At 43.2% G+C, this 24,555-nt stretch overlaps 1 protein-coding gene across 2 annotated transcripts in view; it reads right to left on the bottom strand.

Annotated features, from left to right (window-relative positions):
- Positions 1-4,457: 4,457 nt before the first annotated feature.
- Positions 4,458-24,555, bottom strand: part of LOC138285071 (nicotinamide N-methyltransferase-like) — a 222,953-nt gene continuing 202,855 nt past the window's right edge. The window contains exon 3 of one of the 2 annotated variants that reach the window (XM_069224560.1): positions 4,458-5,280. In XM_069224560.1, coding sequence (XP_069080661.1) covers positions 4,845-5,280 — 436 coding nt within the window. In that variant the 3' untranslated portion in view covers positions 4,458-4,844. The remainder of the gene's footprint in view (positions 5,281-24,555) is intronic. The other variant, XM_069224561.1, reaches the window with a different exon arrangement.

Genomic DNA, 24,555 nt, shown 5'->3' with positions numbered 1-24,555 from the left:
CCAGTGGTTCCAGGGCTAGGGCAAACTGCAATGGTGAAAAGGGACACCCCGCCATGTACCCAATTGATGAAAAATGATGGACTGCACGATCCATTAATATGGACCCGGGCTGCTGGGTGGGAGTACAGAAGGGCAGTCCATAAGAGAAACACTGGGGGGAAACCCATATGCCGAAGCATGGCCATCAGGTAATTCCACTCCAGCGAGTCGAAAGCCTTAGTGGCATTGAGAAGGAATGCAACCACAGAAATGTCTGGGTCTATAGTCTGGAGCAAGGCAAACAGAGTATGCAAATTGTGGGAGGTGGACCATCCAAGAATGAACCTCGATTGGTCCGGCCTAAACAGAAATGTCATTGAGAGACTAAGGCGATTTGCCAGGATCTTGGTTAATATCTTAGCATCACAGTTGAAGAGCGAGAGGGGTCAGTAAGAATCATAGGTATCTGCTGGCTTGCCAGGCCTTAGTAAGGTAATGAGCATGGCGTCCCTCATAGAGGGGGGCAGAATACCTCCTTGTTTCACTTTGAAACAGACCACTTTCAGCATAAGAGTGAGGATGCTGGTGTAGGCCTTATGAAAATCCACAGGAAGTCCAACCCGGACTTAGATATTTTATTTTAAACCAGTGACAGAGAAGGGGGCATTACTGGTAGTGAGTAGGCCTTAAATTAGCATAATTCGAAGCTTTACTCCTTAGAATATAATATTTGCTAGCTATTGTGTAGGAAAGTTTCAATTCTATTAAGGTCACATAGATGAGGATTATCCCACCTGTTCACTCTCTGTGAGAAATGTCCCACTCAGAAGAGGAGTTTGATTAAGTATAAATATTCATATTTTATCCAAAAGGTTTTGCTCTGGTCAATTTGTCAGTTGCAATGATTATGAACTTGGAGAATTATTGTATAGATATTATGGCGAGTTAAACATTACTGCTACAGAATGTGTACCAATAATTTAGTCTAACTTTTGGCTTTGTTGACAGTTTGGCTTCTCTCGCACACAGAAAAAGAAAGTGCTATTTCCTAGATGTTCATTTTATCTAGACTGAGAGATTGTTATTGGCTATTGGTTTCTTAAGGACTCATGGGGTGTATGGTCCCTATGTTACTGTTATGTTATTTGGGCTGCTGAGGCTGACATAAAGGCGAAAGTTAGCATAATACTCACCTCGTGTACTTAATGGAACTGAAATTTTAGTTCACAATAGTTATGAAATTGTACATTTACCAAAGGAATCACAGATGCCACCGGGGTTCTAAGAAGAAACGCACAGACTCATTCACTTACTCGCTTTTTCACTATCCTCTTATTACCCAAAAAAGGGACCCTTCAAGGGATTCTACTAATTCATCCCACATTCTGCACCCCCAACTAAAGGAACCATTTTACAATTAGGGGTGGACATTTTTAAGTGTATCATAAGAAGTAGAATGTTAATTTCATTGTGTGCTAGATTTGCTCTAAATTTATTTTTGTTCATTCACATAAAAATGCACACACCTATTCGTGGAGGCATTCACACATCAGCAACGGATGTGGCAAAAAAGTTTATAATTGAAGTTGCAACATCAAGTCTTTAGTACAATTTCAAGCATGTTGTTAAGTATTTTACAGGCATAAAATACTGTGTTGTAAAACTTCCTTAGGATGGTTTGACTATATTCATTCCTTTATATCAGCTGCCAGTACTTTTCCGAAAATCTTGCCTTTTTGTACATCTGATTAACAAAATGTTACTTCTAATGAAAAGGCTCGCTGCATGTATTTACGCTGCTTATAGAACTGCTTTGGATAATGACAGCATCCCTGTAATAAATTATTATTGCAAATTTTCTATAAGGAGGATTTTCCTGAGATATTCAGATCATGCCTACTTCAATCTCCTCTGTTCGAGATGGTGAGTTTTCAAAGTGAACGTATTTCGACAAATGTTGGCGGTGCGAGTGGAAAACAAAAGGAAGTTACTTTGATTCTATGTTTACGCTTCTATAGTCACAATAAGGATGGTCTTGGGGTAATTGTTCATAAGTGCTTAGTTGAAGCGCTTCTTTGCATTCGTATAGAAGTTAGTAGATGGATAGACAATTACAAATCTAGCTGCGACTGACTTGTGGAAGGCACGACCCATTCCCTTTGTCGATTGGACAGCGCCAACAGATGTAGATGAAAAATGGCATGGGAAGATGAAATTAATGGATTGGTCCATTTCGACGTATCTGACAGGATGGTGTGCACTTGATCAGACCGAGGACTGAAAGGCAGGCCACAACCTAAGCTGTGAAACCTACCATCACTTTGTGAATGGAAGGGACACCATTCCAGGGCATGAACAGGGAGGGTAAATGATCAGATTTCAGATGCGATCTGACTAACTGACTCAGCCAGGATTGGCAAAAAGATACCCTCTCAAATGCTCAATCATCCATTACTAAATTGGCAAAGAGAGAAGCCCCACAATTGTGAAGGAGTGTCTGTTATCATAAATTTTATTACAATGTTACAATTCACCCATTCCATTTTCCGTAAATCAGTAACAAGATTTTGCCCTTAAACATCATGTTTTTGCATACCTAAGCTTCGTATAGTTGTGCAGAAATGTGAAGGAACCATGCCTCAAATTCAGTCATCACCTCACGTAGCAAATATTTCACCTCTATAAGACATTAGATTTTGACAACCTTGATTTAAAATGCCGGAAAACAAAAAATACAGTTACAATTAGGGTCATGAGGTGTTTTCACTGTTTTACTCTTTGAAGACTGGGACAGATACTCTACACATTAAAAGTCCCACAATGGCTATTCAAAGACAAAAGTGTCTCAGCGTCCTCGGCATTTCAGTGAGAGCACAACACCGCAAATGACAACAGCCTTATACTCACCACAGCACCCCACCAGGGTGACGGTCCTTAAGATTCACTGCAGCCCCCAACTTGCATACTGGTGTCACGAACCATGCACTGGGCAAAAGGTCAAGTCAGAATGTCCCAGAATCAACTCCGCAGGATCCCCACTTTACTTCACTCACTCAAGGCAGTCTCTTTCTCCTCACAGGGTCCTCTGGTCTAGGACCAAGCAGAAGCTTGTGTTTCAGGTGAGCGTTCTTGATTCTCCCTGGTGGTGTCCTGCCACTCAACATTGCATTAGCGGCCCTCATACCCCAATCCTACTTCATTCAAGCTGAGCTTTTCCACACTGATGTGCAGCTTGAGTTTGACAATTTGGGAGTCTTGAGCACCTCTTTTTATAATCCTTTTCTACACACAAATATGATTTAGTGTTTCTGCATTTGTAGTTTGTGTTCTAGGGTAGGCCACCCTGAAGTGTCCATTCCTCTATCCTGCTCTTCCTCCAGAGAGCAGTCTATCACAGCAGGAATGTCTCCAAAACTGATAGCCCCAAACACAGGCCATGGGAGTGATTTGACCATCCCACCTGGATGTAATTTTCAGTGATCTCAGCGATATGGGTATTAAAAGGGTACAAAGGCCTCCAGCCCTACTCTTTATGCTTCGCTTACATCCTGTTCTACTACCTGAGATGTTCCTAGGTGTCTTTCAGTAGCGACCTTTTCTTTAGGATCAAAGAGACCCTTTTTAAGTGTACCGACGAGCCTGGTTTTTCCTTCCTCCAGTGGTCCTACCCAGCTCTCATAAATGCTGCAATCCACAAAATCGTCAGGGAGGGGGCCTCTTAACCTCTAAATTTACCTCGATCAAGACCTGGGTCTTCCAAAACGGAACCTAGAGACCTTCATGTATTGTGCCCTTCACAAGCACACATTCAACCCAGCGCAAACATGCAGTCGCATGTTCGCCCTGACTCTCCTGTACTGTACCACTTCACAGGTACATGTACATCCCAGCCCCCACACATAATCATCTTCACTGACTCTTCTATACTGCACCACTTCACAGACACGGGTACATTGCAGCACACAAACCTGCGCACAGCCCAGCTCTACATACAATCCTATGCAGGCCAAGATTAAGTTAAGCACACAGCAGTGGAACTTGACACAAGTGGGCCAGGAGGCACAACTCCAGTGGCACAGGGAAGAAGGCCAATCCAATCTACTGATTGCTATTACTTGAAAAAAACAGTATGCTGTCACCACCGTGGTCAATCTTCTTAACTTCCAGTGAAGGCAGCGTTCTTCTACTACTCAAAGGCCACACACTAGGTGCACCTCCCAGTCTTCAGCAACACCGTAACCCATAAGACAATCCTGAGTCAGAGCGTGAACACATGATTCCTGTTTGCCTATGACCAATAAATCCCTACCAAGGATCAAGGTATCACTACAGCTGGGGCACTTGAGGCAAGGGTACATGTCTATTAGCATGAGAGGGACTTTTCACAATCAATTGTCTTTTCCAGGAAGTCCAAATTTATTATGTGGTTGACTAAGAACGTGTAAGTGAAATGAGTATGAAAGACACAGACGAACAGATGTTTTCAAACATTAGCATGTTAGGTTTCTCAAAATACATGGTTTTCTGTAAAATATGCACTTTCCATTTCGGGTTAACACAGTCAAAGAAAATCTTGTCCTTTTCTTGCAAAGTGACCTTCTTCAATTTGGCTATGCTAGACCCTCAGAATCAAGTACTGTACAGGTTTGCACTTCAGGGAGCTACTTCCAGGGCACTGGCAAGCTACCAGTAGCTCCCGAGCTACCAGCTGGAGACTCCTTCTCTAACAATTATAAAAGATCATCTAAAAGCTATGGATGTGACCACCTCAACACACGATTCATCGACATACGTAATTTACTTTGGAAATTAGGTAAAATTAAAGAAAGGCATACAGAACATTGTGTGGGCAACATACTGGGTTCCTACACATTACTTTCCTTATGCGCAACAAGAAAAAAGAATCCTTTATAATCAGAAAGCAAATTTGTGGTATTTTCAGGACTGTGAATCACCTGCAAGTCATCAATGACGCACCCTGAGTCGTTAACTGCTTTTCTTACAAACTCAATATCATAGCGCAGACAAGAAAACTTGGTGTGGTCAACCATGTAAAATGTTTCTTCAAGGACTCCCATCATGACTAAATGGCCTCCTAGTTTTAACAAAGATACAATATTTTTTAGAGCAGCCTTGTAGACCCTGTGATCTTCGCAAGCCGCTTCTAGACACAGCGATGTCAGAAGACAGTCCGCAGCAGGCGGCACCACTGGCTCCAGAGGGTTGCTTTTAGTGACATCGCATTTTAGAACTTGCTTGAGGGTTTGTCTTAGCTTCTCTTCCTTCTCAAAATATTTTTCCCTATAAAACAATGATGATATTGCAAAGTTAGTTTACATTTTTGACAAATTAGATTCGTTTGAAAGTCACACAAAACGATATATGCGTTATTGACTTCTGAGCACGAATATTATGGGGGTCATTACGACCTTAAGATCTGACCGCCATGCGGCCGCCAATGCGGCCGCACCTCCGCCGCAGCCATTTGGAGATCCCCGCTGGGCCGGCGGGCGGAAACTAGGTTTCCGCCCGCTGGCCCAGTGGGGATCACGGCCGCAACATAGGAGCCGGCTCCAAATGAAGCCGGCGGTGTTGCGGCCGTGCGACGGGTGCAATTGCACCCGTCGCGCTTTTCACTGTCTGCACAGCAGACAGTGAAAAGCCGCATGGGGCCCTTTCAGGGGGCCCCTGCACTGCCCATGCCAACGGCATGGGCAGTGCAGGGGCCCCCAGGGGCTCCACGACTCCCCGTACCGCTAGCCTTTTCCTGGTGGTTCAGACCGCCAGAAAAAGGCAGGCGGTCGGGGACTCGTAATCCCCTGGGCAGCGCTGCAAGCAGCGCTGCCAGCGCCGCAGTCAAAATACGCCGGGAGGCACCGCCAGCCTGTTGGCGGTGCTCCCGTCGTTTTGGCCCTGCGGTTATAATACCGCCAGGGTCATAATGACCACCTATGTCTTTTAATGTTGAGTGTTAGCAACTGCATTGTTTGGACCACTCCCCTGTGATTCGACGTCGCCAGGGTGGAACAATTTGCATCAAATTAGAAATGGAGACCCAGATTTATATCATGTTTGCTCAGGCCGTCGCTTCACAATGCAAACTGCATTGCAGATGAACTTTTGCACACAAAAACTATTTTGGGCCTAAAATTAACTTGATTGCTTTGCCAAAATTACTTTGCATCAAGGAGTTCCAACCACCACGGGTTCTTTCTAAAGGGAGTGTAATAGGGCTGTAACCCCCAAGCATCTACTGAGTTTTAGACAATGTTGATCTACTAAAAGTGTGTTACTAGTCTTGGCATTAAATCACACTGCCTAAGGAAACTATTATGGAAATAAGAGGCATGCACAACTTATGTGACATTCCTGTATGTAAATGTTGCAAAATTACACATGTTATGCAGGTTATTCATGGAGTGTTGCTTCTGTGTTGAAATTTTTACGTTTTCTTTTCTCAACACTTGTCCAATTGTGCATACGTGGTGCGCTGTGCCGCACACATACAAAATGAGAAAAGTGTTAAACTGTGTCTATGCATAGTGTTTTTTACGGGCCGGAGGTTCTTCCAGTACAAACCCTATGTATTGCTTCACACATACACCCTTGCACTCTGCACTGGTGCCTGGAAGCCTAAAGTGTACAAGCCCAGGGAGGGAGAACAACAGTGACATCGTTTAGCAGGTATGATGCTTTTCTGCTCCCTGCTCTTCGTGAAACATAGAGCGATAATTTTGGTCGCTGCGTTGTATCAAAAGTTAGCAATTTTTCCCCTTAGCATCAAGCAAACATTTTTGGGAATGAATGCAGGCAACAACATAATCCGTGTGTCTATTGCTAAAACTCTTGCTGCAGATATGCGCACCACTATGGTTCCGAGTTTCACTCAGCACTGCGTGAATATGAAGTTAATCTGGATCATTAGAAGCTTAACGTGGATCCGATACTGTCATATTTAAGCCAGGGGGTAGATCGCCATAAATCAGTAATGTTTCCAGTACGGCTTTTATCCAGAATGACAATAGATAACATACTATCACAGATAAGTCGTCAGGGTATGAGCCCCCCAGTATTTCAGAATGTCTCTACGTGCTACCATCAAGGACAAATTACAGAAGAAAAGGCAGTAGCGGTCCAGTGCTTGGTCGCCCAAGGGACACTTAAAATTACAGACAAATATTTAATAATGATTTTAGAAAGTACAAGACAGAACTATGGAAAACCAAACAGCTGTGGCAAATGAGATGACCTGAGAAGAATGTATGTAATTTCGAGACTAAAAGAAGCGCTAATAAAAATCTAATGATGGAAGCTGAATACATTTTTCTAAGACATCATCATGTACCTCAACTACAGATCTTCATGGCTGTTAGTACACTAGGGAAACTGGTACCCAACAGGTGCCCAAATAATGCTTATGTGAACAGCTTTAACAAATTGCAGAAGTAGCTGGCAATCCAAATAGGTCTGGCTTATAAATGAAGGGCCTTTTCAATCAGTGGTGGGTTTGGACACTCAATAAATCATTACTTGACACACTGTCAATCATCTTTTCACTCAAGCATCCATGTATATACCATTGACTCATTACTGCATTCACCCACTTATCCATAATAAAACACACACACACACAAATTCAACTACGACATGCAAGATAAATTTAAAGAAAAAAGGTAGGAAAAAAACAAAATAAGCATCTGCCTAAAAGTGTCCATATATTACAGGGTGTCCGTGATTTTAGAAGGACTATGAGAACATTGGTAAGGTGTATCCTGTAAGGCTGTGGCGTACTGGACTATGGCAGGAAGGTCGATGTGAATAACGAGCCTGGGACAAGGACAGGACTTCTTGGTAATGAAAGTGATGGAGTGTAGTTTTATAATCAAAATTAACATGAAATGTTTATGAATTAATGCATAATGATGCCACATAGAAAATGTATTAATGTGCTTTTACTAAACATGTGCTTAAATTTGCCCACGGGGAGTGGCCACCAATGTATAGGATGATTAATGAAACTGACTAACAATGAGATATTAATGTTCTAATGTATGTTTTTGTACTAGTATTGAAGGTTATACATTAAGGTTTTGCTAATTAATCACTAGGCCTTAGTTAGCATGAGTCGGGGCCTAGCTGCCCGGTTTCATATTAAATGTGTTTTTCTAACGGGCAGTGTGCTGACTTGCTGAAGGACATGTAGTCGTATTTTTCCAGAAGCTAGAAGAGATGTGTAACCATAGTAAATCTTCTCATGAGACTCGACTTGCTCAAGGAGATATTCTTGCCGAATGCAACAGTGTAATTCGCAACAGGTACAAGGTCACAAACTAGGGAAGACAATGGGACTACTGACTGGAGTAACAAATGTCACTTATTCCTCACCTGACATTCTACCCGTTGGAGGTGTCAAACCAAGGAACCAAAAAAACTACGTGAGAACTGTTATGGGGTGACAATCGTAATGAGGCGACCGATGGACTACTGGATGGAGATGATGATGTGCCAAAACTTGCCCAATTGGAAATTAGGGGACTGTACAACAAGATCGATATAAAATTCTTGGACACGAGGAGAAGCCAGCCATTACATGCCATTACAAGCCATTGCGTTCCTTTTGCTATTGCCCAGCCACTTTGTTATTCTGCCCAAAGACTTTGCTGTTTTAACTTTGCGAACCATCCTTACTTTGCCTTGCCCAATTCATACTTTTCCTCCTTATGAGGGAGGTATTACCTTTTGCCCGGTCTTGCTGAACTTTGCTGTGTTTCCTGGCTGATGGCGAATCAACTGATGTCCTGAGGACGAAGACTGACTCTGTATGCCGACCCGTTACGGAGGGTAACTATATGATGATGAAATTGTAACTGTCTGTTTGCCTTTCCTTTCTAGGTACCAACTGCTTCTTTTGATAGAGACCATAGGTAGATGTTTTCTAAATTTGTGCTGCTTAATTGTTTTGCATGAAGCCCAACATGCCAATGCTGATTCGAGGTTAGTTAAGGAATTCACTAAACGGACACAAGCAGACAAATGACTGAATCTATGCTTTGTTGAATAATGCACTAATGATAATCTGCCAAAGTTAACCCATGTTGACGTCGTGCTATGTTCTGATGTTTATGATCTTTGCTTTGATGAAATCTTATTCGAGTTGCCATATTATGACAATGTTGATGTGTTTTCTGGGTTTGAGACTAATAAATTTGCTAGTAGAATTGTAATCAATAGGGAATAAATATCATAAATCTTACTAAATTTTGTGTGGTTATTCACGGCTGAAAGGTCATGGTGGTTTCAGAGTCTTATTGATTACTTTGATTGACTTACTATTGTGAATATTGATGAGGTTATTGACTTACTGATTGACATGTTGATTAGTTGTCTCATCCTAAGGTGTCTTCAATCAGGGTCAAAAGATTCATCGGCCTAAAACGAGTCCCAGAGTGAATAGATTATCTGGATTGGGACGCGTTAGCAGTTCTGGTAGCAGAGGACGGTTTGGCCCTTTGGGGCCCTAGGACAACATTGTTTGGAATAGTTTTTTTGAGATAATGCAAATTGGAGGTATGATGTGCCCCTAAGTCCCAAATTACTTTCCCGGAATCTCAGAGCCTGACGAAGTTAGTTGGGTATGTTCTCGGCGTTCTACTGATAGTATGAGTGAAGTAGAATTTGTGCTTGCTCAGCTTATGCATATCACAGGTGAATTGTGAGGTGTGTGAGAATTTAGGCCAGGTAATGTTTTAGTAGGAGTGTGCGTACTCCGCAGTATGAGAGTAGGGAAGTCGGCGAACTTCATGTGAGTGTGGCGCTTTTTGCTAAAAAATTGTCCACATGGTTTTTGGTGATGTACGGACCCGACGTGGTCTAGGACTCCGGACTATATCGATAAGTGTATGAGACACTTGGTTTATGTTGTAATTTGTGCGGTTTAATAGATCAATCGGGCGTGGTTGACGAGTCGAGTTTGAGTCAAAGTGTGTGAGTGAAACCTTCGATGGAGATTTGGCAAGTTCTATAGTGCACTAGAATGAACCATTGACAAGTCGAGAGTAGGATTTGCTGGTCAAATGTTGCTTGCGAGTGCGGGATCTGAGAAGGAGAGAGTAGCGGCTGAGGCTTCAAGTGAAATCTCTCTAAAGTTCTGAAGCGATTGTGGTACCCTTCCTGTAGTAAACCGGCAAATTTGTTTTTTTTTGTTGTTAAAGTGCTTGCAATATATTGCATCAGTTTTTGGGTGAATAGAGAGTGAGGAAGACAAGCTGCAAGACTTTTTCAGCCGCAGTGTGTGTGAGTGTGACGTAATTCGAGCTGCACTGGGATAGGTCAGTTGCCGAGAGAGGTCGCGCACGGATTGGCAGCCGTCCGTGAGAGGCAATTGGTTGAGAAGGTAGGCGTAGGGTGTTCTGGGAATTCAAGTCACTTCCTGATTAGATTCTAAACAAAATAAAAGATGCAAAAATGAAGTTTTTCAGGGCTTTAAAGAGTGCTTTGAGGGGAGATACATATATTACCGCAGGTGTGGGGAAGCCTACACCGCAAGAGGATACTCCGGCTTATGCCGTAATGGAGGAGAAGGGAGTAGCGCCATGTCTTTGGCTAAAGCAATGGTGCAAAATGACAGAAAAGGAAGGATGCTTGGCGTTTCCGGAGCACAGAACGTTCAATATAGGGATTCTGGAAAATTTGCGGAGGGTGTTAAATGAGCAGAAGCCACCTCCGAGACCAGCTCAGTTTGAGGCATTAGCAATTTGGGAACTGGCGGCAATTCAGAAACAGCAGCAGAAATTTGAGAGGAGAATGAGGAGAGCAGAGAAGACTCTAGCGGAGGCTAGATGGGATAGTGAGACCAGGATGTGGAGAAGGAAAAAAATAGACTGAGTTAGGATGTTTCCGGCAATAACTCAAGGAGCCCAAACACAGGGGAGAAAGGCAACTTGTAAAACAGACAAGGGGTCTAGTAAGCAAAAGGAGACTCAGAAGTCTTGGACAGATGCAGACGATTCGGATGACGATGAGTTTCTAAATCAGTTGTTATATGATCAACCGTCACCATATGCCATAAATGACAATAGACCGAGTACTAGTGCAGGTCCTGTAAATCCGACACAAAATCAGGGAACCACAGGCGCAGCACAGCCAAATAATGTTATCACATCAGCTCCGATGCAGAATGGTGCTAGTGTATCCACTGCACCCGAGATACAGATACAGTTGCAGCCACCACCAATTCAGAGGCTCTACCCTGATGTCCCAGTGTTAGAAACGACTATTATTTTGATGGTGCCGCCTGATCCGGTATGCACAAGATCAAAAGTAGTGCGAATTGAGCCAACTCCACAATTGCTGCCCCAGCCGCAGCAACAGATGGTCCCGAATTACACTTCGGTCCCAGGACCACAGTCAGTTACAGCACCTATGATGAATCCAGCTATGGGTGTTAATGCGGGATTGGGAAACACACAGGCACCAGCCACTTTATCATTGCCAATTACTGTTGGCCCGCCAGTACCGCTATATGTGCAGGTAAAACCTAGTGTATGCTATCAAGGAGTAATGACTCAAGAGGTGATAAGAGGAGGGTTCACAGGAAATTCCCAAGGGATGACACCGGGAGAACAGACAGTAGAGGGATCTAGGTCCTTGTCGACTTCAGTCCGATGGGGGTTCCTCTAGAGACAATGAGACAAGCAGGTTTGGTCTACTGACACCACAGGTAATGAGTGCAAATACATCACAGACACCGACGGTCCAGGCTGGAAATATCTTGTTGCAGACAAATACGGTATAGACTTAGACAATACTAAGCATCTAAAGAGGAGCTATAGGTTAGACTTCGAACCTAAAGATTTTGACCATATGAGGTCTACTGGGATGAGGGCACACCTCAAAGAGATACTACAGAGTGCTCAAGTTTGGGGAGCATTAGAGAAGTGGAAAGGCAGATGGGCAAAGAAAAGAGATAAGGGGAAAGGTGACTGCCCGGAACCGCAGCCGGCGAAAGCCGCACCAGACACGGGAACAATAAAGATGTTACCAATGAGAGAAACAGCTGGAGGGGTTCTAGTTCATGTACCGTGGTCTAGAGGTGACATTTTGTCATTCACGAATGACTACCCCAGGTTGAGGGAAAAGACGATATAGTGGTATCAGCAGACGGACAGGTTTGTGAAGCTTGCAAAATGTCTCTGGGAAGACTTGAATACCCTGTTTGAGATTATAGTTCCAGCTGATTTGTGGCTTGAGTGCAAGAGGGGTGTGGACTGGCCGACAGAGGAACCGGCACGGGATAAGAATACTGGAGCACCGTCTCCTGACGTGATGAGATATTACCATAAGGTGGTTGAGTACTTGAAGCAGAAGGTGCCACCACTAAATATTGATTGGCAGAAAATTGATCAAACGGCACAAGAAGGCAAAGAGTCGATACATGCTTACTATGAGAGGTTGTTAAAGGCGTTCAAACATTGCAGTGGCACGGAGGTCATAGAACAGAAAGACATGAATCACCTTGTGTTCAGGTTCGTTGTGGGACTGAGACCAGAGATTAGCCAGATGATTAAGAATCATTTGATGTGTTGGCAAGCGAAGCCAATTGATGAGGTGTTGCAGTATGCAAAATACTGTAGCGATGAGATGGAGTTGAAACAGAAAAAGCTGAAAGAGAAGGTGATAATGATGCAAATTAAGGCAGCTCAGGCAGGGATGCAGGGAAATGGAGTGCAGCAGGTGGTACAACAGCAACAGCCTCAAGGGAATGGAATGTTTCAACCGCAAACGAAAGGTAGAGTTCGGGGAGGTTTTGCGAACCGTGGTCCGGACTTGAATACTGTGGTGGTTCAGAATGATGTGCAAGGGATGAAAAAGGTGTTACCATGTCATGCGCGCGGGGGCATGGGACACTGGAAGCGGGAGAGCCCGATGATGGTGCAGGATGGTGTTGTTCAACAAAGCAATGATGTCGGTACGTTTAAAAATGTGAGGGGTCAAAATCCAAACTTCCAGAATAATATGGTGCAGATGCAGGATCTACAGCCTATGCAACAAATGCAAATGGCACATATGCAACCAGCACAGATGCAGCAAGTGCAACAGCAGATTCCCATGGTACCTAGACAGCAAATGCAGTTGCCATTAGCTCCGATGGGACAGCAACAGGTGATGCTTTCTCAACAGGTCACAGGTCCAACAATGAGTCAAAATAATACAGTACAACAGTTCCCACTGAGTGGTGAGAATGGAATAAACGATGATTGGTCGGATGATTGTTCAGATAGTGAGGAGTGCAGGCTTGTAGCGTCTCTAGAAGTAGATCAGAGGGGACCTTATGTGCAGGGGAAGGTGATGGGTCACAAGGGTTCATTCCTGGTTGACACAGGAGCTACACACTCTACTGTCAGAAGTGCAGATGTTCCGAAGTTGCCGCTCTTGGGGCGTACCATAAAGGTGGTAGGAGTAGCAAATCAACTCCTGACAAATCCGATTATAGATCCGGTCCAAGTTGAGATTGGTACCTTTCAGGGATTACATAGTTTTGTAGTTTGGGATTCAAGTCCCATGTCCCTACTGGGAAGAGACTTACTGTGTAAGACGAGGCGTTCGATCATCTGTTCCAATGAAGGGATTGAGGTTCAGGCAAACAGTGATGATGAAGGGGACGATGGTCAGATCTCAGAGCCAGAGACGGAGACCACAGATGAGGAATACCCTTTAATAAGCTTCTTCCCGATGTTCACTATGACCGATTTGCCAACCGAATTACAGGGAACAGTGACAGAGAAGGTGTGGGACTTGACAGGAAAAGAAGTGGGACTGATAAAAGGAGTAGAACCAGTCAAAGTAGATGTGAAGCCAACAGCCGTGTTTCCCCAGGTACCACATGGCACAAGATGTTCTCATACAAGTGACGCAGATAATTGCAGACTTTGTGAAGAAAGGGGTTCTAAGAGAAGTGATGAGCAGCCCATGTAATTCGCCAATAATGGGACTGAGAAAGCCTTGTGGGAAAGTTCAAATTGTTCAAGATTTGAGAAAAATTAATGAGATAGTGGTAAAATGTTGCCCCATAGTGCCAAATCCAGCCGTGATCATGTTTCCGGTCCGTGCGATGCAGAGTGGTTCACAGTCGTGGACCTGTCACAAGCATTCTTTTCGGTGCCTCTTCATGAGGATAGCCAATTTCTCTTCAGTTTCAAATTCTTGGACAAGGTTTACAGTTGGTGTCGAATTCCTCAAGGGTTTTCAGAATCGCCTTCCATCTTCAATCAGATATTGAATAAGGATTTGGAATCATTAGAACTGCCTATTAATTCGACTTTAGTGCAGTACATCGATGACTTATTGATTGCGTCCAAAACGAAAGATGACTGCAGGTATGACACAATTGCCTTGCTGAATCATTTGGGAAAGAATGGACATAAGGTGTCCACAAAGAAGCTACAATACTGTCAGAAAGAAGTTAAGTACTTAGGCCATCTAATTGAGAAAGGGTCGAGGAAAATCTCTAAAGAAAGAGTGACAGCCATATTGCAGATGAATCCCCCGACATCCAAGAGAGACGTGAGGATTTTTGGGGAATGGTGGGTTACTGTCGTCAGTGGATTCCCAACTTCTCGATTATCTCTAAGCCTTTGGTAAGGTTGACTGTCAAGGAGATTAAGGATGGCCCGGGTACCCTGACTATGTCTGAGAAAGAAATGAAGGCATTCATTGAACTGAGAGAGAGAGCATGTGCAGGGCTCCAGCTTTAGGTATGCCTGACTACACAAAGCCTTTTGTACTGTTTTGTCATGAACGTGATGCTTGTTCTCTGTCTGTCAGGTCCATGGAGGTGCAAACCGCCCAGTAGTGTATTTTTCAGCTACTTTGGACCCAGTCGCAGCAGCCTTACTGGGTTGTTTGCGTGCAGTTGCAGCAGTTGGTCACAGCCTTACTCAGTGTGAAGGCATAGTGATAGGACATCCTTTAACAGTAATGGTCCCACACTCAGTTGAAATACTACTCACCCGGACTAAAACGCAGCATATGACAAATGCCCGTCTGAAGTATGAAACAATTATATTAGGGTCACCTAATGTATCATTGAAAAGATGTACTATGTTAAACCCGGCAACTTTGGTTCCTAATGAAAATACAGATATTGATGACACTGAGGAAGTAGAACATGATTGTCTTGAGGGACATTAAAGATACTCAATTGAAGAAAATGATTACATTATCTTTGCTGATTGTTCATACCTGAGAGACTCAGTGGGAGTACTAAGAGCCGCATACTGTGTGTACAATCACTGATATCCTGGAAGCATCTTGGCTCGAACGAGTATACTCTGCTCAAGTGGCTGAATTGATTGCTCTTACTAGAGCGTGCCATGCTGCTGAAAATTTCAAAGTGACTATCTATACTGACAGCAGATACGGATTTGGGATTGTACATGATTTTGGCCAATTGTGGTCCCAGAGTGGTTTCCTGACCTCTTCTGGTTCTCCAGTGAAAAATGGCAAAAGAATTAAGGAGTTGTTGCATTCAATTCAGTTACCTCTTGAAATTGCCATGGTGAAATGCAATGCCCATGTGAAATCGCAAGACTTTGGGAAACGGATATGCAGATCAAGTCGCAAGGTTTTGTGCATTGAACTGTATATCATTCAAAGATCAGTGGGAATTGTTATCGGAAACTGAAAATGAGACATGCACAGGTTATGCAATGAGGGTGGTTGACACAATGGAAGAGTTAAAATTTTTACAGGTACGTGCCAGCAAAGAAGAGAAACAATCTTGGCTTAAATTGCAATGTGTACAAAGACCTGATGATTTGTGGGTTTCAGATGAAGGGCAAATGGTTTTGCCAAACAGTCTTTTGTCACAGTTTGCAAGGTTTTACCATGGACAAGCACATATTGGGAGAGATGCCATGATAAGGTTGTTCAAAATTGACTGGTTTAACCCGAAGTTCAGACAAGCCGCAGAAGTGATTTGTCACAGGTGCATCATCTGTCAGCAGATGAATGCGGGGAAAGGGACTGTGGTGTATTTGAGCCACATTGGGAGAGCAGGAGGTCCATTTAGCAGGATGCAGATGGATTTTATTGAGATGCCTGTGTGTGGAGGGTTGAGATACGTGTTGGTGAGTGTGTGTATCTTTATTAACTGGATTGAAGCTTACCCTACACGTAGGAATGACAGTCTCACAGTAGCGAAGTTGCTGCTCAGGGAGTTGATACCATGTTTCGGGTTCCCAATCTCTTTAGAATCAGATAGGGGAAGTCACTTCAACAACAAGGTGGTTAAGCTCTTGTGTGCCGCACTGAACATTGAACAGAAGTTGCATTGTATGGCGAAAATGTGTGCAGCTAAAAATTTGGAATGGCCAGATGCATTGCCTTTAGTGCTGATGTCAATGAGAAATACACATACCAAGAAAACAGGACTGTCCCGCATGAAATTCTCATGGGCCGAGCTATGAGACTGCCCACAGTGCCTGCAAATGCTCTTGTGAATATCACGGATAATATGGTGTTGGACTACTGCAAGGGTCTGGCTGATGTGGTCCACTCTTTCTCTCACCAGGTGGAAGCAACCACACTGCCACCAATAACTGATCCAGGTCACAATCTGAAAGCCGTGACTGGGTTATTGTCAAGAAACACATGAGGAAGTTGTGTTTGGAGCCACGCTGGAAGGGGCCGTATCAAGTGATACTGGCAACTACTACTGCAGTAAAGTGTGCGGGAGTTCCAAACCGGATCCATGCCAGTCACACCAAGAAAGGGACGTGTCCAACTGATGAGGAACTTGAATTGTCGTGAATAACATAACAGCTACAGAAAAGGAAGTCTCAGGGCCAGAGAGAAATCAAAGGGGAACTGAGACTGTAGGAGAGCCCGTTGAGGACGGCCTGGTCACTCGAACTGCAAAACAGATCCAGAGGGGTGACAGTGAGTCTATCTCAACTGAGGCACCTGGAGAACCGACGCAAAAGAGAGGTTCTCCCAGAAGTAGACGGATACGGGTTTGAAGTTGAGCCCCTGACAGACCTGGAAGGCGAAGGAGGCAAGACAGAAGGAAGTCAGACTCCTCCTGAGCCGCTTGCAGGTCCATCAAGAGAAAACACCATAGAACAAGAGGAGGGCATTGACCAGCAACCTGAAAAGCCGAACAGTAAACTGACACTGAATGGAGATAAATGGCCAGAGCCACAAGCTGCAAAAGGGAAAGTGGTAATAGACGAAACAATAGAGGAAGAAGTTGATACCACAAGGAGGGAGGATCTGAGTGAAGGAGAATTGCAGGGTGATCGCAAGCTGAAAAGAAAGCGAGTTACAAACAGACGATACGCAGGTCCTGAATGGGCGTACGCAACATCGGCTGAGTGGCAACAAGAATTCTTGCATTCTGTTTTGATCAAGAGATTCTAGGTCAATACTACAGCACCTGAAATTGACCGCAGAAAAGAGTGATTGTGTTAAATTTGAATTAAAAGCTGGAAAGCTGAGAGAAAAGAGACTGATAAATTAACGGATGTGACGCTGTTAACCTGAATTGACTTTTGAAAAACAGATTTTGACAAGCTGCTAACCTGATTTGACAAGGATCCTGGGAGTGAGGGAAACGCTGTAAATACTTGCTAAAGAAAGACTTTGTTTGAAAAAAAAGAGACCTTTAGACGTTCCTCAGTTGATTGTCTGCCTTTATATTGTTCTGCTTTCTGATTCTTTACAGATCATGATTAACACTAGAGATGACAATAATAGGAGTAGGATTCGTCGATGGTTGAGTGTTATTTTGGGAGTTGTGTGTGCGGTAGTAATAATAGCTGTGATTGTGGGAATACCATTGATGGATAAGAGTGCAACTAACTATGCTTCAATTCCTGAGACTGCTACACTAACACCATGGGAGAGATTCGAGCAAGATACAAAATATTTGCATGAGGGAACTAACACAAAAGGGGAACTATCTACTAATGTTTTCTATCGCTTGTTGAATGAGTATGTCGAAACAAGGGATGCAAAGAATTGTTATGTGTGCACGAAAATTCCTTCATCAGTACAAGAAGGGGTTACTTATCATAGTTTGCCGCTAACTTACGGGATAAGTTGTAGTTTGTTATTAACAAGGCTTTATGATCAAGAATACATTCAGTACTTCTATTCTAATCTAGATGTAGTGCTTTCTTTTGTGCCTATAAATGAATATTTGAGTAAGATAGCTAGAGATCATAGTATAAAAATAGTTAGAGGTTTCTTTGAGCCCACACTGACATTTGGTACCTCCTATGCGCATCGCAATAATCTAACCTGCTTACAAACTCCTGTAGAGAAGGGCTTTTTAGATTACACTGATAATAAAAGAAAAGCGTTAAAAGAAAAGCTAGCAAAGGGATTAGCGAAACTAATGTTTGCAAATGATTATGCTTATAGTGCAATAAAGACACAAGGCAAATTAGCTGTAGATGCCTTACATGTCGGAAAGCTTTGTATATATAGGCCAAAATCTGACCATGACACTTTATTTGTGGAAACTAGTGAGTGCAGACATGTGTTTTTGTTTCAGGGTAAGTGGATGTTCATATTAAATGGACAGGATCCAGCGATCCCGGGGATCTATTACATATGTGGACTTAATGCTTATTACTGTCTTCGAAAGGGATGGTATGGGACATGTTATATGGGAATAGTTTTTCCAAAGATTTACCAATTTGACGACTTAAGGACGTTTCCTAAATTGTCTGAATTACATCATACTAGACAGAAAAGCGAGACAGCGGCTGCTGTCGTGGGTGATATATTTGGAGCAATAATTCCTTCAGTGGGAGTTATTTTGAATTCCATAAAGATTTTAAAGTTGTCTACTATTGTGGATAACATGCTGACAAACTTCACAGGGCTATACTCCTGATGGATAATGAACTTGTTGCGGGGAGGGCTATGACTCTTCAAAATCAGCTTGCTTTAGACATTCTTTTAGTGAAGAGTGGCGGAGTCTGTAGGATGCTTAATGAGCGCCACTGTTGTGCCTACATACCCGATAATAGTAATAAGATTAGAAGTATGCTTACTAACCTAACGAGAGATAGTACAGATTTGAAGGAACTGAAGGAAGCTGGAGTTTAGGAAAAGGTTGGAAAGGGACTAGCTAAAGTGGGAAGTTGGTTTAGTAATATTTGGCATGGGATACTTGCAAAAATAATAGAGAGGATATTGAACGTTTTAGCTTGTTTATTTGGACTATGGTTATCATGTAAAATTAGTAAAAGAATTAGAAATTTTTTTGCAAAACGCAATATGAGGAGAGAAGAAAGGAAAAGGGAGAAAATATTCAAAGCAAAATATGAAAAGTCAAAAATGGGGGAAGAGATTGAAATGAAGGTACTAAGAAAGTGAAAGAAAAGTAAAGAATGGATTTGTGTGATGACAAATGTCATCAGAGGAGGGATTGTTGGAGTGTAGTTTTATAATCAAAATTAACATGAAATGTTTATGAATTAATGCATAATGATGTCGCATAGAAAATGTATTAATGTGCTTTTACTAAACTGTAGTGCTTCTGTTCTTATCTCGTTTTCAGCACTTACATAACATATCAAGAATGCACTTCTGAGTTCAAAGAAGACTTATTGTTGTTAATTCTTCCCCAACCGCAAGTTCGTAAGTGACGAATTAGTAGATTTCAAGCACACTTTCAATGAAAACACAGTTGCAATGTACACAGCAGGTTATATTTATAAGATATTGAATGCAAAGCAAAACAAATACTTCACCGTGTGAGAAACTATTTACAGCTTCATCTTTCTAGGGTCTGCAAGCTGATGACTCCTGTCAGCTGCGAGAAAGAGATTTATCTACCCACACGGGATACTGGCAACTGGCGCCTAGTTCCAGTACGAAGTCAGGCAGATTCAAATCTAATTCTCTGAAGCCTGTGACATCCGTTACAAAGGTGTGCCCCCTCCTCTCAGACTCGGGAAAACTACGCAAGCCTTTGGAGACTGGCCAGATCTCCTAGACTGCTCCTCTTCCCAAGCTCAAGCAGAGAGAAAAACACCCAATGTACCCTCTCTTATCAGGTCTAGTCTACTGTGAGAAGAAAACAGCTTGGTTCATCTTGTGCAAAAACACAGCTTGGAAAAATACAGCTTGGATTCTCAACTGCAATGTCTAACTCCACGTTAAAGGCAATAGGCAGCTAACCTAAATATCAAATGCAATGTCTAATGTCATATCAAAGCCAATAGGCAGCTGAGCTGAATACAAAATGCAAAGTATAATATCATGTCAAAGCCAATAGGCAGCTGAGCTGAATACAAAATGTAATGTAAATATCATGTCAAAGCCAATAGGCAGCTAAACTGAATACAGCATGTCAAAGCCAATAGGCAGAATACAGAATGTAATGGCTAATGCAATGTCAAAGCCAATAGGCGGCGAAACTGGATACAGAAAGTAATGGCTAATGCCATGTCAAAGCCAATAGGCGGCTCAACTGAACAAAACATACAATGTGCTACTGGTGAACATTGAGCAACTAATATGCGCAGTGGTGAAACACAAAGTCATTGGTCAAACAAAATTAATCGCATGACATAAACGTGTGCTGAAATGTGCCCATGGGGTGTGGCCACCAATGAATACGATGATTAATGAAACTGACTAATAATGAGATATTAATGTACTAATGTATGATTTTGTACTAGTATTAAAGGTTATATGTTAAGGTTTTGCTAATTAATCACTAGGCCTTCGTTAGCATGAGTTGGGCCTAGCTGCCCGGTTTCATATTAAATGTGTTTTTCTAACGTGCAGTGTGCTGACTTGCTGAAGGACATGTAGTCATATTTTTCCAGAAGCTAGAAGAGATGTGTAATTGTAGTAAATCTTCTCATGAGACTCGACTTGCTCAAGGAGACATTCTTGCCGAATGCAACAGTGTAATTCGCAACAGGTACAAGGTCATTTAGACTAGGGAAGACAATGGGACTACTGACTGGAGTAACAAATGTCACTTATTCCTCACCTGACATTCTACCCAATGGAAGCGTCAAACCAAGGAACCAATAAACTATGTGAAAACTGTTATGGGGTGACAATCGTAATGAGGCGAACGATGGACTATTGGATGGAGATGATGGTGTGCCAAAAACTTGCCCAATTGGAAATTAGGGGACTGTACAACAAGATCGATATAAAATTCTTGGACACAAGGAGAAGCCAGCCATTGCATGCCATTACAAGCCATTGCGTGCCTTTTGCTATTGCCCAGCCAATTTGTTATTCGTCCCAAAGACTTTGCTGTTTGAACTTTGCGAACCATCCTTACTTTGCCTTGCCCAATTCATACTTTTCCTCCTTATGAGGGAGATATTCCCTTTTGCCCTGTCTTGCTGAACTTTGCTGTGTTTCCTGGCTGATGGCGAATCGACTGCTGTCCTGAGGACGAAGACTGACTCTGTATGCCGACCCATTACGGAGGGTAACTATATGATGATAAAATTGTATTTGTCTGTTTGCCTTTTCTTTCTAGGTACCAACTGCTTCTTTTGATAGAGACCATACGTAGATGTTTTCTAAATTTGTGCTGCTAAATTGTTTTGCATGAAGCCCAACATGCCAATGCTAATGCAAGGTTAGTTAAGGAATTCACTAAACGGACGCAAGCAGACAAATGACTAAATCTATGCTTTGTTGAATAATGCGCTACTGATAATCTGCCACAGTTAACCCATGTTGACGTTGTGCTATGTTCTGATGTTTATGATCTTTGCTTTGATGAAATCTTCCCATCCCTCACCTTTGTGATTTTGTACTTTAACAGTTCGTTGACTTTCTTGCCTGCCTACCCTCACCTTGCTGTTTGGATTCTATTTAGGATCTGGCAAATTCCTGTGGGCTTACCTTTATGACCCTCTGCCACTCTTGCCTGTTATGCAGACCCTGCTCTCCAGACTCTGTTTTGGCTTTGTTCTTTCCATTCCCTTTTTAGACATATCCAAATTCCTTTTTTGAGTTTGGGGTTTACCAGCAGCAGCCCCCTCACTTTGTGCCCTCATTTATAGCTGATACTGGTGTTTTCTGACTCTGACTGTGCCCTTGGCACTGCTGATCAGTCCCGGGGCCAAAGCTCAGTTTAAAATGGTATATGCAAATTAGGCATAATTATGATTGGCTCCAACAACCTACCTATAGGTCCCTAGTACATGCTAGTGCATGTAGGATTAGGGACCCCAGTAGAGTTGGTGCACCCATAGGTGCACTGCTATGGTGTCCAGTATCATTGTAAAGGCAGGCATGCCTTGCTGGCTGCTTTTAAGTTAAAATTAACCCCAAATGTGCCTGTGGAATTACAAGTACTTCCAAAGTCTCAAACTGCCTTATTGTTGGATATAAGTCAGTCTAAGGTCTGCCCTAGGTGCCCCAAGGGCATTACAAAAGATATTTTTTAAGCCTTGGTGAGGGAAAAACAGCCAAATTTGTTTTCACCCCTGTAGTCAATGGGCTCCATAGACTAACATTGGGAGCCTTTTTGGGGAAAAAAAGAAGAAAAAAAGTTGTATTTCTGACAGAAAGGAGCTAAATATATCAAAATAAATGTTGTAATAAATCCATCCTTGCTAAGGTCAACTTTATTACAACTAGCACAGAGAAAGCGTTTTAGGACTCTTACTGAAAGTTACCAAATTCAGCCCTGTAGTGCCCCTCTCCTGACTGGTCAGCTTCTGGCAGCCTGAGCCAAGCTACCTTAGTGAGCTGTAAAGTGGCCTGGGCTGAGGAAAAGGAAGCATCTGGTGGGAGGAGAACTGCTGAGCAGATGGCAGAGCAGGATGGGGGAAGAGTAGCCAAACTGGGCTTCAAAGGAGGGAAAGCCACTTGGGACAGAAAATAGACCTCCCCCTTTTCCTGCTCTCCCAGACACATGGGGGCCCAAATGATTAGATTAGGACAGGGGGCTGAAAGGGGTGTGTTAGGGAGACTTAGCCACACCAGTGGGTAGAGCCAGCCAGATCTAACCTCCAAGGAGGAATTTTCTCCATGTTGGTTTTGGCGAGAATGTTACTTTCTGGGATTGATTTTTGCCACAGTTCACAGGAAGTGATCACCCCAGAGGGTGACTGCCTGCACCCCATTGGACATGATCACCCAATCTGCCTCCCAACCTAAGACCAAGGATGAATATGGCAGAGCTGCCCCACAATTCAGATCCCTGCTGGAAGAAGATACTGGAGAAGTAGGACTGCCCTGTTGGACCCCTGGCCTGCACTCAAAGAACTGCACTCACAAGGACTGCACCAGCTACACAGCTTGGGATTCACCAAGAAAAGGACTTTGCCTTGATTCTGCAACTCCAGGAGTGGACTCCCTGTAAACTACAGGTATAAAGGAGCCAACCAGAGTGCCCTGCATCAAATCCTGCACATAGAGCCCAGCTGACCAGCGTCCAGTGGCCATTTGAAGATTCTGACTCTGCATTCTGGGAATTGTAGTCCCCACTTCCAAGGAGCAACTCAGAGCTTCTGGAATCTTGGAAGAAGTTTGTGGACACTTTAAGGACCCCAAAAAGGACTTCTGGAAGAAGATCCAGAAGTTTGGAGAAGTTTGGAGCAACTCTGAAAAAAAGCTCCATAAGTGGACAGACCCAACGCCGAGAGTCAAGTCGGATACCTTCAACAACGACCCGGCCTGAATTTCAGGTTCGTCCTTCTGAAAGCTTCGGAGCTCCAGACTTCCAGGATCTTACCAGGGGCTCACGGAAAAGCAATCCAACAACTTTGCATCAAAATCGGCTTGCAGAGGAGGACCACACGACATTAAGGAAGACCAAAGCCTCCCTCTCAGTGTATTGGAGCAGGGTTCCATTGCAGTCAGCCTCAAATTTTGACTTTGCCCTGGTCGAGTGCGACCAGATGTTTCCGGTTGGCGCTTTTGGTTTTTAGGCGCCAGATAGCATTTTTTTCATTTAATCTTTAAAAATTAATATCCTTGGTTTCCTACACTGGATGTTTTTCATTTTGGTGTCATTTTAAAGATACAAAGACTTCCTATTGTTATATATTGCTGTTGTATTTTTATTGTGTGTTGTGTTTTACTTATTTACTGTTTTGTTAATATTAAATGCTTTACACACCTGTCTCCTAAGTTAAGCCTAACTGCTCATAGGCCAAGCTAACAAGGATTGAGCAAGAACTAATTTACTGAGACCTTGACTGGACCTACTGGGGATTTGTGGCCTATTGCTAAGTTTAGATACGTACCTGCCCTTATTAAAAATCGACTTTCCAACAGGTGGCGAGTGGCTTCAGGGATGTGGAATTCTAGCTTATGCTGTTCAAAGGATTTTACTGTATTTCCCCTGCATTTACCCATCACCCATTCATGGAAGAAGAGGGGAGGCAATGCCGGGGTGAAGTCTGGATTGAGGAGAAGGGAACTGCTCGGGTATGGAAATATGGTGAGGCCTTTTGGGACGTAGATGGTGTGCCATCCGGGGAGGTCCCAGAGTGAATGACATGTAACTGTCAGGTCAATGTGGATCTAGTTCTAGTCTCTTTCACTCACCACCAACTCACAGGTGTGGCACAG

Source organism: Pleurodeles waltl, chromosome 3_1, assembly GCF_031143425.1.
Source record: "Pleurodeles waltl isolate 20211129_DDA chromosome 3_1, aPleWal1.hap1.20221129, whole genome shotgun sequence".
NCBI lineage: Eukaryota > Metazoa > Chordata > Amphibia > Caudata > Salamandridae > Pleurodeles > Pleurodeles waltl.
This window is presented reverse-complemented; position numbering and strand designations above follow the sequence as displayed.